Source organism: Hypanus sabinus, chromosome 3 (genome assembly GCF_030144855.1).
Source record: "Hypanus sabinus isolate sHypSab1 chromosome 3, sHypSab1.hap1, whole genome shotgun sequence".
In the NCBI taxonomy this organism is placed as follows: Eukaryota; Metazoa; Chordata; class Chondrichthyes; order Myliobatiformes; family Dasyatidae; genus Hypanus; species Hypanus sabinus.
Window position 1 is genome coordinate 26,913,091 of NC_082708.1, and position 18,907 is coordinate 26,931,997.

At 39.2% G+C, this 18,907-nt stretch overlaps 2 protein-coding genes across 10 annotated transcripts in view; both read left to right on the forward strand.

Annotated features, from left to right (window-relative positions):
- LOC132391121 (BTB/POZ domain-containing protein KCTD21-like) overlaps nt 1–4,050 on the forward strand; it is a 63,756-nt gene extending 59,706 nt beyond the window's left edge. For all 4 annotated transcript variants that reach the window (XM_059963930.1, XM_059963928.1, XM_059963927.1 and 1 more), the window contains one exon: nt 915–4,050. In XM_059963930.1, coding sequence (XP_059819913.1) covers nt 938–1,669 — 732 coding nt within the window. In that variant the 5' untranslated portion in view covers nt 915–937 and the 3' untranslated portion in view covers nt 1,670–4,050. The remainder of the gene's footprint in view (nt 1–914) is intronic.
- Nucleotides 1–18,907, forward strand: part of alg8 (ALG8 alpha-1,3-glucosyltransferase) — a 65,791-nt gene that overhangs the window by 31,304 nt on the left and 15,580 nt on the right. For 2 of the 6 annotated variants that reach the window (XM_059963919.1, XM_059963925.1), the window contains exons 1-6: nt 6,373–6,482; nt 13,823–13,901; nt 14,697–14,890; nt 17,050–17,159; nt 17,751–17,818; nt 18,425–18,551. In XM_059963919.1, coding sequence (XP_059819902.1) covers nt 6,400–6,482; nt 13,823–13,901; nt 14,697–14,890; nt 17,050–17,159; nt 17,751–17,818; nt 18,425–18,551 — 661 coding nt within the window. In that variant the 5' untranslated portion in view covers nt 6,373–6,399. Of the gene's footprint in view, nt 1–6,372; nt 6,483–6,543; nt 6,690–13,822; nt 13,902–14,696; nt 14,891–17,049; nt 17,160–17,750; nt 17,819–18,424; nt 18,552–18,907 lie in introns of those variants that run through there. The other 4 variants (XM_059963922.1, XM_059963924.1, XM_059963920.1 and 1 more) reach the window with 3 other exon arrangements.

Sequence of the window (18,907 nt, forward strand, 5' to 3'; positions counted from 1 at the left end):
AAAAAATTCAAATGCATGATTTTGTGGTCCGAGATATTCCTACCTTAATACCTTTTGTAGCCTTTGAATAAAATTCTTTTCAATACTTTGTTCCTAATTCTGTACTTTAGAGGATTCCTTTTTACCTTGATTTAATGGACTTTAAAAAGTTCTTTAAACATAAAGCAATTTGCTTAAATATCTATGTAAGTCTAGTATTATTTTATAGCTTGTTTAAGTTCATACTATAATTTTCACTTACTCTTCAAAGCATCAGGCTGACACAGCAAACAAGTTCTGATTAAAGAGTCTTTCGCTATACTGTTATTTTCTTCAGGTTTATTAACCATTTGGCCAAATACTCTGTAGTAGTAAGACGGTAATTTCTGCCTGAATTTGCTAAATAGTATTTTTGTCTATTGTAAAAGTCCTTGAATGATATGTATGTAATGCTATTATGTTTCAGTGATAGATGTAGAATAATTAAGCATTTTTAAACAAGTTAGATATATTTTTGTGGAAACAGCAGCATTATTTATGCTAACACTACTTGTTTTGAAATTCCATAATGAAGGGGCACCTTTCAAACTGGGTAATTTTTCATTTTTTTTTCTATGCTGCAAAATAAGGCATCGTGTACCCAAAAGCAATCTGGCAATTGAAAGTTACTAAGATTGTCTGGAAATCCCGTGTTTTGTTAGGTATGGAATACAAATCTCTCGATTTAAGGAGAAAATCTGTTACTTTATTTGCGCAAGTGCATTTTAAGTTTAAGCTGCTTGCAGACTTAATGGAGCCAGCTTTAATCTGTATCTCCCATTGACATGTTGTAAGGGTGTGACGGAATGTAACAGTCTAGGACTTTGCAACAACTGCAGTTTTATTTTAAACTTAAGCTTACATTTTGGATCCCATATTTTACTTTTTCCTTGCAGAAATTTAAGATAAGGGCCTCGCCATGTCTGAGCCAGTAACGCTGAACGTAGGGGGAAGCTTGTACACCACTTCTTTGACAACTTTAACTCGCTATCCAGACTCAATGCTCGGTTTAATGTTTGGTGGGACGTTGCCCATTAAAAAAGATTTACAAGGAAACTGCTTCATCGATAGGGATGGAAACATGTTTCGCTACATCCTAAATTTCCTTCGCACATCACAGTTGGACCTTCCATATGATTTCCAAGAGCTGGATCTTCTGAATAGAGAGGCTGATTTTTTTCAGATCCAACCTCTGCTGGAGGCTTTGCAGAAAGTCATGGTGAAGCCTACTAAAGTGAGAGTGAATACAATTCTTAACATCATTTATGACTCACATTTACATAATATTGGTTCTTTTACTGGAAAAATCATTAGTGCTCAGGTTTTTTCTACATCATGTGACTTATTGAAACTCCTGAATTCCAAGTTCTACCACAGAGTTAATGGGGAGAGTGTGGCTATAAACAGCAAAGAAGAGAACCAGAAATGTATTTCTCTAGAATGGGTTGAAAGTGGCTTAAACGCAATGGAAGGACGATATTTACTGCAGAATTGGAAAAGCCTCTTTGTTGCACCATCTCATCAGAAAATCAAAAATCTGCAAATGTTTTTGCAACACGTCGTAAGGATAGCAGTGAACGGTGGATTCCTTCTCCATTCCCTTCCTCCCACTTCATCCAGCCCACTGGTCCTCCATTTTACTCAGTGCTGACAAAACTAATGCAGGTCCTGACGAAGGTCTCAGCCCGAAACGTCGACTGTGCTTCTCCCTATAGATGCTGCCTGGCCTGCTGCGTTCCACCGGCATTTTGTGTGTGTTGCTGCAGTTTCCTTTATTTAGGTTAATAATATTGACTGGATTTGATCACAAACATTGTTTTCCCACGCATTTCAGGCCAAGTCATTAGGTATACTTAAAGCAGAGGTTGACAGGTTCACAATTAGTAAGAATGTCTAAGGTTCTGGGGAGAATGCAGGAGAATGGGGTTGGGAAGGATAATAGATCAGCCATGATGGAATGGCAGAGAAGACTCAATGGGCTGAATGGCCTAATTTTACTCGTATGTCTTATGTTTAAATGAAAACTGAATAGCTTCTTTTTCTTCCAAGGAGCTGCGTATTTTTTGCAGCTGTATACTTCATAATAATTTTCATGTAAAATTTTTAAAATATTGTTTCTTAGAACAGTACAGCACAGTACAAGCTCTTTGGTCCACAAGGTTGTGACAACCTTTAACCTGCTCTATGCTTATTTTACTTTGTTGGTTTAACTTTGGTTGTTTTGTTAAAACCGACTCACCTCATGTAAATTTCAACAACCTTTACTTCTATTGTTCCTTTAAAAAGCAACACAAAGCCACTGGTGTTCAGTGAACTCACAGTGAACAGTGTTCAGTGAGAATTCAGCGAGTCAAACAGCACGTACAGCAAGAAATGGACAGTTCTCGTTTCAGATCAAGACCATTCACCTTGTCTAAAAGATTAGGTTTTTTTTTGTTTCTCTTACTTTCTCCAGCAGCTTGTGAGTTGCTCCAGATTCCAGTATCTTCAAGGTTCAGAGTAAATTTAATATCAAAGTACATGTATGTCATCATATCCAAGCCTGACAGTCATTTTTATGCAGGCATACTGCATAAATCCAATAACCATAATAGAATCAATGAAAAGCTGCACCAACTTGGGTGTTCAACCAGTGTGCAAATGTCAACAAACTGTGCAAATACAAAAATAAAGAAAAAATAATAATAAATTAGCTATAAATATCAAGAACTTGAGATGAAGAATCCTTGAAAGTCAGTCTATAGTTTGTGGGAACATCTCAGTGATGGGACAAGTGAAGTTACCCTCTTTGTTTCAAGAGCCTGATGTTCCTGAATCGTGAAGCTCCTGTACCTTCTTCCTGATGGCAGCAACAAGAAGGCTGATGAATGCTGCTTTCCTGCGGTAATGCTCTGTGTAGATGGGCTTAGTGGTGAGGAGGGATTTAACTGTGATGTACTGGGCTATATCCTCTACTGTAGTATTTTCCTTCCAGGGGCATTGGTATTTCCATACCAAGCAGTGATGCTGTCTGTCAATATACTCTCCACCACATATCTCTGCAAGTTTCTCAAAGTCCATTCGGTCCCTATTTGGTCAAAGAGAAAAGTTTTCAACGTCATTGTAGAAGAGAAAACCAGGCAGACTCTGATGAAGGGAATCAGAACTCCAGAGCCTGTTGGCAGGATGTCTAACACCAAGCAAAGAGCAATTATTGAAAACAATCACCGTGACCATTCCATTTCTAAATTGCTCTATCTCCCACAGCTATTTGTTTGTTTGTTTATTTATTTATATATTGAGATATAGTGCGGAATAGACCCTTCCGTCCTTTCAAGCTGCACCGTCCAACAATCCCCGGTTTAATCCTGGCCTTAGCACAGGACAATTTACAATGACCAATTAACCTATCAACTGGCATGTCTTTGGATTGTGGGAGGAAGGCTGAGCACCCAGAGGAAACCCACGCAGTCACAGGGAAAACATACAAACTCCTTACTGGCAGTGGCATGAAATGAACCGGGTCACTGGTACTGTAAAGTGTTGTGCTAACCATTGCACTACTAAATAAGGACTCCATAACCAGCAGATTAATCACTGACTGCTTACAAATCAGCTCTTGTAATCATTAAAATGATATTACTTGAATCTTTTAATTGATATTCTTCATTCCACATACTTTGTGATATTAGATTACCATCATAGTGTCAATTTTTGATTGGTCTTCACCACACTGTGGGCCACCTATTCCTGCTCAAGTTTATAAATACATGAAAATCATAATGGACTGGCTCTCCACAATGATGGATAATCTTGTTTGCTCCTGGGGGGGGGGAAATGGTTTATAAATTAAGTGAAAACAACATGGAGATTCTGTACATCATAATACTTTTACCTATTGAAGCTTGGAAAGAAACCCTTGCATATGTGCTGAAGATCAATGCTGTTTTACTAAGGAATCTACATTGTTATCCAGGCATATTTGACACAAATGATCCCTTAGTTACTGCTAAACCATTTGCTAACAAAAGTAATAAATTTATTTAAACTTATTGAAAATATTGGTATTGGTTTATTAGTGTCACGCGTACATGATAAAGTGTAAAGCTTCTTTTGCGCACAGTCATTACAGAGTACATTGAGGGAAGACAAAGTAAAACAATAACAATGTGTAAGAGTTACAGGGAAAGTGCAGGATCATAATGAGGTAGATTGTGAGGCCAGAATGCCAGACATTCCACCTCTCCCAGAAGTTCTGGGGGTCTCCTGCATATTGATAGCAGTTCCCTGATGCCTGCAAATTATATACAATATCCTGGAGCTTGATTTTTTTTTGAGAGCGAACGAGCAAGAGAGGGGGAGGGAGGGAGAATATCCTGGAGCTTGATTTTTTTTTGAGAGCGAACGAGCAAGAGAGGGGGAGGGAGAGAGAGAGACACACACACACACCAAGAGAGTGACAGAGAGAGCATCCTGATTGGTCTCTCTTTGTGCTAAGTAGACCTATCAGTTTTCTCTGTGGGCGGGCTTTACAGTCGACCCCTCTCTCTCTCTCTCTTTCATTGTCCATCAGTTCAGTTTAGTGTCCTGCAGTGCCATGGCAGAGTGTTCCAAAAAAAGAAAATATAAAAGGTACTTTACCCCAGACTACACTAAAGTGTACTCCTGCCTAACAGGGGTCAAAAATAATGACAGTGTTGCTCGCTGCACTGTTTATAACAGTGACTTTTCTATTGCCCATGGTGGGTTAAAATGTAAAAGACATGTTGAGGTGAGTTTAACAGGTGTCATTCGTTCATTAGTATAGCTAACGTAAACTAGCTGGCTAGCTGCTAAGGAGCTACTCTATTGGTGTCCTACGTGATGAGGCCAAACCCCCTGTAGACTTGCTTAAAGTTGTAATAGAATTTAAAAAATGACTGCATGATTGCTGTCTCACAAAACATTTGTGAATCTGATGTCCTGCAAAATTAACAGATTAATTGACACAGACTGCTATGAGGTTGAGACTTCTGGTAAAATGCTCAAATCTGCCGAGCAAGCCACATCACAGTGCAAGGAAAATTTGCAAAAGAAATAGAGAAGCTATTTGCATTAGCATTTAGCTATTAGCATTGAGACTGCCAACAAAATACTCAACAAGGAATATTTATATATGTGTGTGTGTGAATAGTTTCAATATGTGATCAAATAAATAGTTGTGTTCTTTCATAATCAAATGTCCTGTATGCATACACCCTTGGAGGTTGATCAGGGGGAGGGGTGGGGGTGGTGGTGCTACCTCCCTGAAGATGAGTTTTTGCAGGGTGGGATGTCTGGAGTGCAAGGGTTAAAAGTACTGTATACAGCAATTGGTAATATACTGATACAAGAGTGGCCTGGTAACCTGTTGACAGAATTCAAACCCACCACGGCAAATTATTGCAGATTATAAGCATCGACAACACATTTGCAATTCTGTATAGATCTACGATTCCATGAAAACTGCAGATAAAGACGGAACACTGAGCTTCTATGTTGTAAGCTTCCCATTTTCTGATGTTTGCAGCTGGAAGGCATTAATAAAAAAAAAAGTTTTTGGCATTCAGCAAATATCATAGTCATCTAGTTAATCAGTCCTCAGACAATTAAGGAAGAAAATATTTTAGCTAATATTTTAAACACTTCATACTGGGTGAAATAAATATTGGAATATATACTACACAAACAACTAATCATATTGAAGTATTTTCACAGGTATCAAACCTGATGGGAAAAAACAGTTCTTCCTTGGTATGTGAAACATTTAGTAGAAGCTAAAATAAATAACTAACACAAACACTGAAATACATATTTTTAAGTTAAAAGAATAGATTTTAAAATATTTAACCAAAAGAATTGCAACTCACATAAAGATAAATGTACAAGACAGAGTTTGTAAAGCAATAATGTAATTTGGGAGCAACACACTAAGTGCAGATTGCATGCCTGACTCTTAGCATCTGCATGTTGCTCCAGATTCCAGCATCTGCAGTCTCTTGAGTCTCTATTGGAATTCAGAAAAAATATACAAAAATAAATCCAGAAGGCATGTTGCAATACTGCTTGGAAACCAGGAATGTGTGGAAATCTTGGCTTCTGATGTGAACAGTGAGAATTTTTTTTAACTCCAAATACTGGCCCATGACCATTTTGAGCTTTATTTCAAACTGAGATGATTGCAACAAGCAACAGAAGCAGATTTGTATTACATTTATTTTAAAAATAAACGTAAAAGCAAGCTTTTTCTGAGGCGATGGTAGCAGAATAATGCAAATCGAAAAGCAACAGGCTTGCATCAACTGTGCAAATATTGAGCTCGGAAATGCCCTGGGTTTGCTCTGCTCGCAGCTGAAGGTTTGAATAAAGTTGTGTGAAACAGCAATGGCGGCGTCCAGGATGAGGGGATGGATGTTGCCGCTCGCCTTTGGCGTGACTCTCTTAAAGTGTCTGCTTATCCCTACTTAGTAAGAACTGCCTCAGTCGGAGGCTTTATCTGTACAGTACGGGTTCGGATGATTTACGATATTACTTTCGGGCGGCTCTGTGAGCGCTGCTGTGTCAATTGTTCAGAATCAGATTCAATTTATCGCCGGTAGATGTCGTGAAATTTTTTGTCTTTGCGGCAGCAGTACAATGCAATACATAATAATAGGAAAAAACCGTGAATTACAGTAAGTATATATATTAAATAGCTAAATTAAATAAGTAGTGCAAAAATAGAAGGTAGTAGTTCATGGTTCAATGTCCATTCAGAAATCGGATGGCAGAGGGGAAGAAGCTGTTCCTGAATCGCTGAGTGTGTGCCTTCAGGCTTCTGTACCTCCTACCTGATGGTAACAGTGAGAACAATGCACGACCCGGGTGATGGGGTCCTCAATAGTGGATGCCACTTTTTTGAGGCCTCGCTCCTTGAAGATGTCCTGAATTCCACGGAGTCTAGTGCCCCTAATGGAGCTCACTAAGTTTACAACTCTGCAGCTTATTTCGATCCTGTGCCGTAGTATCACCACTACTCCCCCCGCGCCCCTCACTACCCCATACCAGATGGTGATGCAGCCGGTTAGAATGTTCTCCAAGGTGCGTCTGTAGAAAAGTGCAAGTCACTTTGGTGACGTACCAAATCTCAAACTCCTGATGAAAATATGGCCGCTGTCCTGCTGCATTTATATGCTGGGTCCAGGATAGATCCTCAGAGATAATAACACCCAGGAACTTGAAGTTGCTCGCCCTTTCCAATTCTGATCCTGCTATGAGGACTGGTGTATGTTCCCTCACCTTACCCTTTCTGAAGTTCACAATCAGTTCTTTAGTCTTACTGGTGCTGACTGCAAGGTTGTTGCTGCGATACCGCTCAATCAACTGATATATCTCACTCCTGTATTCCCTCTCATCAGCATCTGAAACTCTGCCAACAGTAGTTGTCAGCAAATTCGAGCTGTGCCTGGCCCTATTGGCGTGGGTGTGGAGAGAGTGGAGTAGTGGCTAAGCACATGTCCTGGTGGTGTGCCAGTGTTGACTGTCAGAGAGGTAGAAATGTGATTTTCCTTCTGCCTAGATTGTGGTCTTCTGGTTAGGAAGTCACGGATCCAGTTGCAGAGGGAGATACAGAGGTCCAGGTTCTGGAGCTTTTCCATCAGAACTGTAGGAATGAGCTGTAGAAAATAAACAGCATCCTGCCATAGGTATTTTTGTTGTCGAGGTGAGGCGAGGCTGCATGAAGAGCCAATGAGATCACATCAGCTGTAGACCTGTTGTGGCGATGGCAAATTGCAGTGGGTCCAGGTCCTTGCTGAGACATGAGTTATTTCTCGCCATAACCAACCTTGCAAAGCACTTCATCACAGTTAATGTAAGTGCTACTGGATGATAGTCATTAAAGCAGCGCACCTGGCTTTTCTTGGGTTCTGGTACAATTGTTGCCCTTTTGAAGCTGGTGGGAACTTCTGACTGTAGTATGAGAGATAGGTAATGTCTTTGGACACTTTCACTGGTTGGTTGGCATGGGTTCATCCTCTGGAAAGGCAGCCTGGTCGCAAAGACGGAGATCACAGGGTCACCGGGTGCAGCAGGGATCCTCATAGCTGTAGTTTTATTCTCCCTTTCAAAGCGTGCATAAAAGGCATTGAGCTCATTTGGGAGTGAAGCTTCACTGCCATTCATGATGTTAGATTCCGCTTTGTAGAAAGATAATGGCCTGCAAACCCTGCCAGAGTTGATGTGCATCCGATTCCATCTCCAATCTGATTTGGATTTGTTGCTTTGCCCTTGAGATAGCCCTCCACAAGTCGCACCTGGTTTTCTTGTACAGACCTGGGTCACCAGACTTGAATGCCACAAATCAAGCTCTCAGCACACTACAAAGCTCCTGGCTCATCCACGGCTTTAGACTTGGATATGTACAGTACGTTCTCGTAGGCACACACTCATCCACACAGGTTTTAATGAAGTCAGTGACAGCTATGATGTAATCATCAGACTCGATGAATCCCAATACAGTCCAGGCCACCAATTCAAAGCTGGCCTGTAAGCACTCCTGTGCTTTCCTTATCCATACCTTCTTGGTTGTCACTACTCGTGCTGCAGTCTTCAGTCTCTGCCCATGCTCAGGGAGTAGAAGTATAGAAGGGTGATCAGACTTTCCAAAGTGTGGGCATGGGATATCACAGTAAGTGTTCTTAATGGTGGTGTAACAGTGACCAGAGTCTTGGTTCCTCTGGTTCTACAAGTGGTTTGTTGGTAGTAATTATTTAGAGACTCTTTCAAGCTGCCTTGGTTAAAATCTCCCAGACTGATAGGGAAGCCATCGGGATACACTGTCTCATGTCTGCTTATTACGTAGCTCAGTTCGTCTATAGCCTGTTTCACATTGGCTCAAGGTGGGATATACACTGCTACCAAGATGATCGCTGAAATCTCCGCAGCAGATAAAATGGTCGACACTTAATCGCGAGATGCTCCAGGTTGTGTGAGCAGGACTGGGACAGCACTGCAACGTCTGTACACCACAAGAAGTTGATCATAAAGCATGCTCCACCTCCTCTGCCTTTGAAAGACTTAGCAGTCCAATTTTGGCGGGTGTATTGCGAACCCATCAAGCTATGTCGCTGCATCCAAAATAATGGGGGTGAATCTTGGTTAACCCTCTTGTACAGCAATCTAGCTCAGAGATCTTCAATTTTTACCAGAGACCATACATTTGTCAGCAAGATGGCCAGTATTGTGAGTTGAATGCCATGCTTCCTTAGGTGAACTTTTAAATCAGAGCGGCAACCTCTCTTCCGCTGTCTTAAAGGGGAACTACCGACCAGAGTACTTTTGAGTTCCATTGACTTGAAGCAGTGATAGATTTTTTAATCATCTTAAAATGATGTTACTAACTGTACAAGTCCTAAATGGAGTGGTTCTTAATGAATGCTACTCAAAATCAAGTAAAATGCTTAAAGCATTATTTACTTACACTGAAATTAAATGTCGGGTTTTGAAAGAAATTAACACAACGATTGGGCTTAATTTCTGCATTTGTTCTAGTCATTTGCTCCTTTCTGGAAATTATTGATAGTTTATAATCTTAATCTGTCCATATGAGAGGCAAAGGCAGGATAGATATCAGGCATCTTTCTCCCAGGGTCGACATGTCTAATACCAGAGGCATGTATTGAAAGTGAGAGGGGAGCAAGTTCAAAGGAGGTGTTCAGGGCTTTTTTTTGTTTTACACAAGGCGTGGTGAGTTTTTGGAATGTTATGCCGGGGATGGTGGGAAGGCAAATATAAAGGTGTTTGGAGGCTCTTAAATGGCTAATCAATGTGCAGAGAATGAAGAGATATGGATCTTGTGCAGGCATAACGGAATATGTTTATTTAGCTGCTTAATTACTGGTTTAATTAGTTCAGCATTGCGAGCTGCCTCAGCAACTTTCACCCGGTTGCACTCACTTCTGCTGTGATGCAGTGTTTGGAAATGTTGGTCATGGCCAGAATGAACTCCTGCCTAAGCAAAGACCTAGACCTGCTGCAGTTTGCCTGCCACCACAGTAGATTTACAGTGGATGCAATCTCACTGGCTCTCCACTTGGCCTTGAACCATTGGGACAACAGCAATATCTACATCAGGCTGCTGTTTATTATTTGCAGTACAACATTCAACAGCAATCACACCCTCGCAATGAATCAACAAGCTTAACATCCTGGGCATCTGAAACTCCCTCCACAACTGCATACTTAACCTTCTCATCAGGAGATCACAGTCAGTGTGGATCGGAAATACCATCTCCTCCTCACTAACGGTCAACAGCGGCGCACCTCAAGGCTGCATGCTTAGATACTGTTCTACTCTCTCTACACCTATGACTGTGTGGCTACGCACAGCTCAAACGCCATCTATAAATTTATTAACAACAAAACGGTAGTTGGCAGAATCTCAGATGGTGACAAGGCATACAGCACTGAGCTAGATCAGCTGGTTTGAGTGGTGTCACAACAACAAACTTGCACTCAATGTCAGTAACACCAAGGAATTGATGTGGACTTGAGGGAACACACACCAGATTAATTGAGAGATCAGCTGTGGAAAGAGTGAGCAGTTTCAACTTCTTGGGTGCCAGCATCTCTGAAGATCTATCCTGGGCCCAACGTATTGATGTAATTACAAAGAAGGCATATCAGTGGCTATATTAGGAGTCTGAGGAGATTTGGTATATCACCAAAGACTCTGGCAAATTTCTCCATGAGAATATTCTAACTGGTTCCATTACTGATATGGAGGGGCCACTGTACAGGGTCAGAAAAAGCTGCAGAGAGTTGCAAATCCAGCCTGCTCCATAATGGGCATTCACCTCCCCAGCATCGAGGACATATTCAAAAGGTGATACCTTAAAAAGGCACATCCATCATTAAGAACCCCCAGGACATGACCTCTTATTATTGCTACCAGCAGGGAGGAGGTACAGAAGCCTGAAGCCACACACACCAACGTTTTAGAAACAGCTTTTTCTCTCCTTTGCCTTCATGTTTCTAAACAATGAACCAACCCGTGAGCACTACCTCATTTATTTTGGCTCTCTTTTTGCACTATATATTTAATTTTACTTATTTTAATGCACTAATTATTTTAATTAATTATATATGTATATTTCTTATAATAATTTATAGTTTTTTATGCATTGCACTGTACTGCTGCCACAAAGCAACTATATTCATGACATATGGCAGCGATATCAAACCTAATTCTGATTCAGCACAATGCCGTGGACTGAAACGTCTATTCCTGTGTCTTACTGGTCCATATGCTAACTCCTAACTAGGTAAAGACTGATTTACATGTACTTCAGTCCAAGCTGGTTGGTAAGCCCAATGTTGGATCGGCTGACAGTGTCACTGATGAGCTAGAGATGCTTAATGTGGTGGGTCGGTAGTTTGTGGTGTTATGTTCCTTTTGCTGTTTACATTGAGTTTCAATTTGTTCGCAGTAAATGAAGTTGAAGTCATTAATGCTATCCCAACATTTAATTTTCTCTTTTTAAAAAGTCTTGGACTAGGTACTTCCCCAATAAGGCATATTGCACTTTTTTAAAGGAGGTTTTTGAACTTATCCTTAAAGATTTACCTCTGCCCATCAGTACTCTCTTGCTATAACTGTTGAAAATAGACTTTCTGGCTTGTGTGTCTAGTATCAAATTGAAGTCTTCAATTCTGATGTTTTGATTCAAGGTTTTCAGAAGTCAGGACAAAGGCATAAAACTTGTTGCTTCATGATTGGTTTATTAAGCGCTATAGAACAAAGAGAAATGGAAAAAGACAGTAGCAGGAGAGTCTGGGGGCAAAGAAAAAAGGAATAGGAAGGTGGTGGGCCAATGTGTTCAGCCCTTCATATGCCATAGACAGGAAGCATTCCATTCAGATGTATAGATAAGAGTTAACCAATCAGATAGCCCCTTTTCAAATAATGAAACACCACAGAAATTTTCAGAAAGGGACAGAACTGTAATCAGGGGGCACAGTGCACAATTGCATATACATACTAGGAAACATTAAACAGATACCTGTATATAGGCAGTTATATAAAAATATAAACAGGCATAAGTTGTTAAACTGCATAGGAAAATAGCAATTATGCAGTCTAATCCAACAGTAGTGACTTGACCACTTTCCATAATTCCATAATTTTAAGATGTCATTCCTGGTTCTTTTCGGATTCAGCAGCAAAAGGTATTTGTAAATGGAAGAGGCACTGTATATGTATTAAAGGTACTTTATTAAAGTTATATATTAAAAGAGACAAAACAGTACTATCCGCATGGCACAATTTACCATCAAGCGGTAGCTCTCAGCGCTAGTTATGGCCCAGCCTAAAAGAAGATTCACCTTTTGCAGAAAGAGATTGCCCCTTTTTTATATGCTTCAAAGCCCCTTTTTGTCTCTCATGACCTTTGGCTTGGGCACACACAATTTAGAAATAGAGAAATTAGGTGTGTTAAGAGAAAAACATTCTTCACCAGTATCTAACCCAAATGATGTGGAAACCATTGGTTTATAAGGGGAAAAGCAGGCTCCACATTCTAAGCAGATTCCATTTTGTGGTACACATTTTAGCATGTACCAACAAGGAATCAAATTTAACTCTTTCCTTCCATCTACTGTGACATGGAGTGCCTATAGTAGGCACCTTAGAGAAATGGATGCTCTCTCACTGATGCTCTCTCTGTAAGACCTCCAGATTCTCTGACATTGTGGGCAATTCAGTGTCCATCCTCTCCCACTGCATTGAGGCCCCACCTCGACTAATGTGAATCCACATACCTAATACCTGACCCTCAGACAACTCTGTCACAGCAAAAAATTCCTCGATGGACAGAGGAAAGGATTCGTTCTCAGAGTTCCTTGAGTGTAATATCATCACTATGCTGTGAGCATCCACCCATTCAAAATGGGAAACTTGGCTGGTAGTAAAAACTTCAAGTCCATTTATTAATATTGTACAAAAGCTTGGCATCTCTCAAAGTACATATCTTTGTGTTTCATTAGATCCTCCTGCCCCACCTAGAGTCTGCCAGTCCCAGAGTGACATTACTGGTCACCTTAGAACCCATAAAACTGGAACAAAGGCAAGTTTTCCTCAATTTCAAGAGTCCACATTAGAACATAAGACATAGGAGCAGAATTAGGCCATTTGGCCCATCAGCTCTGCTCTGCCACTCTATCTTGGCTGATTTATTATCCCTCTCAACCCTGTTCGCCTGCCTTCTTCCCATAACCTTTGACGTCCTACTAATTAAGAACCTATCAACCTGTATTTAAATATATCCAATGACTTGGCCTCTACAGCTTTCTGTGGCAATGAGTTCCACAGATTCACCATCCTCTAGTCTAAAGAAATTCCTCCCCATCTCTGTTCCAAAGGGACATCCTATATTGAAGCTGTGCCATCTGGTCTTAGACTCCCCACTGTAGGAAACATCCTCTTCTTGTCTATGTTAGAGAAAGGAATGGCTATGTTTACCCAGCATATTATTATCGTGGAATGAAAGGTGGTACATTTCAAGCAAGATTAACAATTCTCATTCCTAGACTTAAGTAAAACTACCATTGTACTTCATTTTTATGAAATACAGAGATATTAAAATGGAAATTATGTTGTTTTCATGTTGACTATGAATATTGTTATATTTTAACATTTACATTACATGTAATTGATATTTAGTGAAATGAGAACTAATTATATGTATTTATGATTTCTACAGTCTTATTCAGCAGATATACATCGTTCATCTGGTTCCATGAAATACTTAATTATTTATTTCACTTATAGTCATTCAACAGACTTTGAGGTCCACAGAAATTGGCTGGCCATTACTTACAGTTTACCTGTCTCACAGTGGTATTATGAAGTAAGTCTTGTTGTTTTAAAAACAGCTCTCCTAATGTGTAAAGATTGAAAGAGACTTATGTTAATTAACAATACAATTAATTATTCCTAGTATTTCCATTTAGCCATGGGTGTGTAAGGCCCATCAGTATGTTTTGTTAGATGCATTCTGAAGAACTCAGTCCAGTTCAGCATATATTTTCTAAATAATTAATTCCAAAAGCTAAGCGATTTTGTGTGAAACTTTTAGGTCCATATGTGCTTTTTGTTGGTTTTATCGTCTGCCCTGAGCTCTGCAATCACAGTTTAACTTAATGAATTACCTAAAATTATAACTCTTACCTCACTTAGTCACTCTCTTCCAGAAAATAATACTTATTTAATTTCTACTTTTTTACAGATTTACTAATTATTTCTTTATAATTTTGTCCTCTAATGCAAGGGATCAGCCTGCTTCTGTTTTGTTCTACTTTTGATAAGATAACGTTGGATTTGTGCCTGTATAATTAATCTGGGCATTATATACAAGGTATATTTAGAGTAAAACTGGACAATTTCAATTGTTGACCAAGTAAATCCAAATTTCTTGTTTATCCTACATCTTAATATGATGTAAAATTCCACTTAGTATCAACATTATTCGTTTTACCAAGTCATGCTTCATGATAGTTATAGGAATTCAGTAAATGTTGTATCTCAGTTCATATAAAATGCTTCAAGCTTTGTGACAATTGCAATTTATTGGGTAAAGTATAACATGTTCTATTTTCTCCATTTCTCTTCCAATTCCTCATCCCTCCTTACTCCCAAAATGCAGGCGACCTCAGAGTGGACATTGGATTATCCACCATTTTTTGCATGGTTTGAATACCTCCTCTCCTTCATTGCCCAATTTTTCGATAAGGAAATGCTGGTTGTCCAGAACCTTAATTATGCCAGTAATGCAACTGTACTGTTTCAGCGACTTTCAGTGATCACCATGGATATAGTATTCATTTATGGAGTAATAGAGTATGTCTTAAAATTGTCTTTCTACTTAATTTAAAATTTCATTCTGTCATTTATTAGAGTTGCACAATACAGAAACTGGCCCTTCAGCCTTTCATGTCTGTACTGACCTATTTGACCCTCTGTACTAATCCCATTTCCCTGCATTAGGATCATATCCTACTTTGCCTTGCCTATTTAAGTGTTTTCTAAATGCCTCTTAAATGTAGTAACTGTGTCTTGTTCCACTATCTCCTCTGGCAGGACATTGCAAATATCAACCACTCTCTGAGTATGTTAAAAAAAAAAACAACCATAAGGTCTCCTTTAAATTTCCTAGATCTCACCTTAAAACTAAGCTCTCTTGTTTTTGATGCTACTTACCAAGGGAAAAGGAATTTGACTATGTACCCTACCAGTGCCTGTTATAATACTGTGTACTTCTATCAGGCCACTTTGCAACGCCTAGGGTAAAGCCCAACCTATCCTTTCTCTCCCCATAACTGAAGTCCTTCAATCCAGGTAAATCTTCACTGTCTCTCCAGCGCACCCACAGTGGTGACATGAATGGCATCCAATACACAAAGTGTAGCCTAACCCACTTGTAAAGATGCAATATAACATCCCAATTTTGACATTCTGTGCCCTAATCTCTATATGCCATATCATACGACCCTATCCACTTCTGTTGCCACTTTCGGGGAACTATTGACTTGGACTCTCTAGGTCTCCCTGGTCATCAACATTTTTTAATGCATCATCATTTACTGTATACGTTTTGTCCCTAATTATTTTTTCCAAAATCTGTAACCTTGTATTTGTTGAGATTAAGTGCCACATACCAAGACTCTGCCATACTCTTCAACTCATGAGCCACGCGTAAAGGATTTGAAAAATATTCTGCTTCGGAAATGAGTCATCACTGAATGTTATTCAATTTTAACAAAATACAGATTCTATTTCTCTTCTGGAGGTGCAGGTTTGTGATTTTTGGCAACGTTCTGTTAAAGTGCCCAAATTATCATTCCTCATCCTTAGTCTCAATTGTGATATCCCTGATTTTCACATGTGCACTTTCCGCAGGGATAACAGCTCTGATTTAACTTTTCTCTGTTTTGCTATCTCTAATACAACTGAAGCTCAGACGAGCATGGATTTTGGAATTTTTGCAGCCTTGTTCAGTATCATGTTGGACTCTGCGAAGCTACTAGAGCAGCGCTGTTTTAATTGCTCATAAGCAAGACAGCTCAGTAAGCAGTGTAAGTGTCCCACTTACAGTTCAGAAAGGGTACCTATTATTCCTACTTTTTTATTGCCTTGATTCAGACAGTTCAGTCTGTACTGGGTTAGGACATTTAGAAGGAACAGCTAGTAAAAGGTGACTATGCAAATGGTATGTTGGCATTCATAGCAAAAGGATTTGAGTACAGGAGCAGAGAGGTTCTACTGCAGTTGTACAAGGCCTTGGTGTGATTGCACCTAGAGTATTGTGTGCAGTTTTGGTCCCCTAATCTGAGGAAAGACCTTCTTGCCATAGAGGGAGTACAAAGAAGGTTCACCAGATTGATTCCTGGGATGGCAGGACTTTCATATGAAGAAAGACTGGATTGATTAGGCTTATACTCGCTGGAATTTAGAAGATTGAGGGGGTATCTTATTGAAACATATAAAATTCTAAAGGGATTGGACAGGGTAGATGCAGGAAGATTGTTTCCAATGTTGGGGAAGTCCAGAACGAGGGGTCACAGATTAAGGATAAAGGGGAAGCCTTTTAGGACCGAGATGAGGAAAAACTTCTTCACACAGAGAGTGGTGAATCTGTGGAATTCTCCGCCACAGGAAACAGCTGAGGCCGGTTCATTGGCTATATCTAAGAGGAAGTTAGATATGGCCCTTGTGGCTAAAGGGATCGGGGGTATGGAGAGAAAGCAGGTACAGACAGGGTTTTGAGTTGGATGATCAGCCATGATCATACTGAATGGTGTGCAGGCTTGAAGGGCTGAAGGGCCTACTCCTGCACGTATTTTCTATGTTTCTATGATTCTTATTGTCCAGTTGATAGAAAACAATGTTTCTCAGGAAAATGAAAAATGTTTTGACAAGCAACTATGTTGCCTAGTTCTCAGGTACAGCAAAGGTAAAAAGAATATAATCAATATTTATTTATTTTTTGTCTGTTAAAGGTGTTGTAAGAACATAAATAGAACAAAGGAACCAAAGGAAATACTGGAGAAGCCAGATTTCATACTTGCAGTGCTATTACTTTGGAACTTTGGATTACTGATTATTGATCGTATCCTTATTATAAAATTCATCTTTTAAAACAACCAAGCTGTGCAAGCAAGATTTTTATCTTGTTGATATTTCAAAATGTCCCAGCCTCTCCCAGGTTTCCTGCTTCACAGTACTTCCACAAAGTAAGGAACTTGCAAAGCTCTGTCCCAGCTGTTGAAGCAAAGCAAATGGCAGAATGCCACAGATACGTAACAAACACTTCACCAATTCATTAAAGTTTGGGTTCTTAAATGTGGATATTTATTATGGATATCTCAATTAGTAACATTGTTTTTTCTTTTAAAATATGTGTTTTGACTATTAGTTTTGTAATGGTCTCCTGGAATGGTGGGATGTTGCAAATTGCCCAAAATTTCAAATGCTACTGAGTGTTTGAGTAGAAATTATGTGGAATGTTAATATTCACTGTTATCACAGCTGAAAATAGGTTTACCTGTAAAGCTGGGAGCAGATTTAGATGGTGAAGACCATGAGGAAAATTGAGAAAGAGAAAAATGTTTTTATCTTTAAAAGAAATGCATGCATTTCTCTTTTTGTTGGCTCTTTTACGAACACACCTATAATGTATTATTTCTTAATTCAAACCTAGATATTCATTTTCAATACAATGGCTTCTTATTTGGCTTGTTGCTTCTTTCCATTGCGAGGATGTTTCAGGTAATTTAGGAAACATGGTATAATCACCTGTTAGCAATGACATGTCAATTGACAGCCCCCCTATTTCTGAATGACAAAGCCCACTTCAGAAACCTGATTAAGACTGAAAATTCAATACAACCCTCAGGGGTGCAACACATGATGCTGTAGTTTTTTTTGGAAGTGACATTAAATCAGAATGTTCTCAACATTTTCAACTGGATGTTAAATGTCCCAGAACATTATTCCAAAGAATAGCAGTTATCCTAATCAATAATCATATCTCATCCCAAAGTGCTTCCATCTCAATCAACATTACAAAATCAAAAATCTGAACATTAACATATTGCTGCTTGTTCTGGACAAATTGGCTACTCCATTTCCTTTGCTATAGTGGAGAGTACACTTAAAAAGTACATCACTGGCTCTAAAGCAGTTTGGTATTTTGTCAAGAGTAGTAAACAGTCTCAGATCTGAAAAATGAAGTTAATTTAAACAATTAAATATTAATCCCATTCAATTGCTGTCCGTGGCACTATCAATTTCTTTATTGTGAACCTTGGTAATTTTAGAAATGGAAAAAATATCCCAGACATGAAACACTTGAAATATTTGATTTTATTACAGGGAAGACATTTGGAAAGTGCTTTATTGTTTGCAGTCCTGATGAACTTTAAGCATATTTTTCTTTATGTGGCGCCTGCCTATGGTATATATCTACTACGTTCCTACTGCTTCACTAAGAATAAACAAGGTACTGAGCTCATTTTTCCTACAGATTAAGATACAAGTTAGTGTGATTCATTATTTGATTTTCAGTTGTAAATAAAAAACAGGGACAAATTATCAGCATTGGTCTCAGGTGTTTCTGAAGGCGATGAGGGAAGATAAAAGCTGTATATGCATTCTTTGCAGCTTAATCATATGAAAATTACAGATGTGGAAAGACTTAATAATTTACCGATTCACATCAGAATTTTCAGTCTTAATGTTTTCCAAGGGCTTTTCCTCCATAACTTTTTAACACAACTGAGCAACTTGGTAGGCCACATTTATGCTCTATCCCTCATAAAGTGAAATTTTAACCTATGAACCACTTTTATCCCCTAC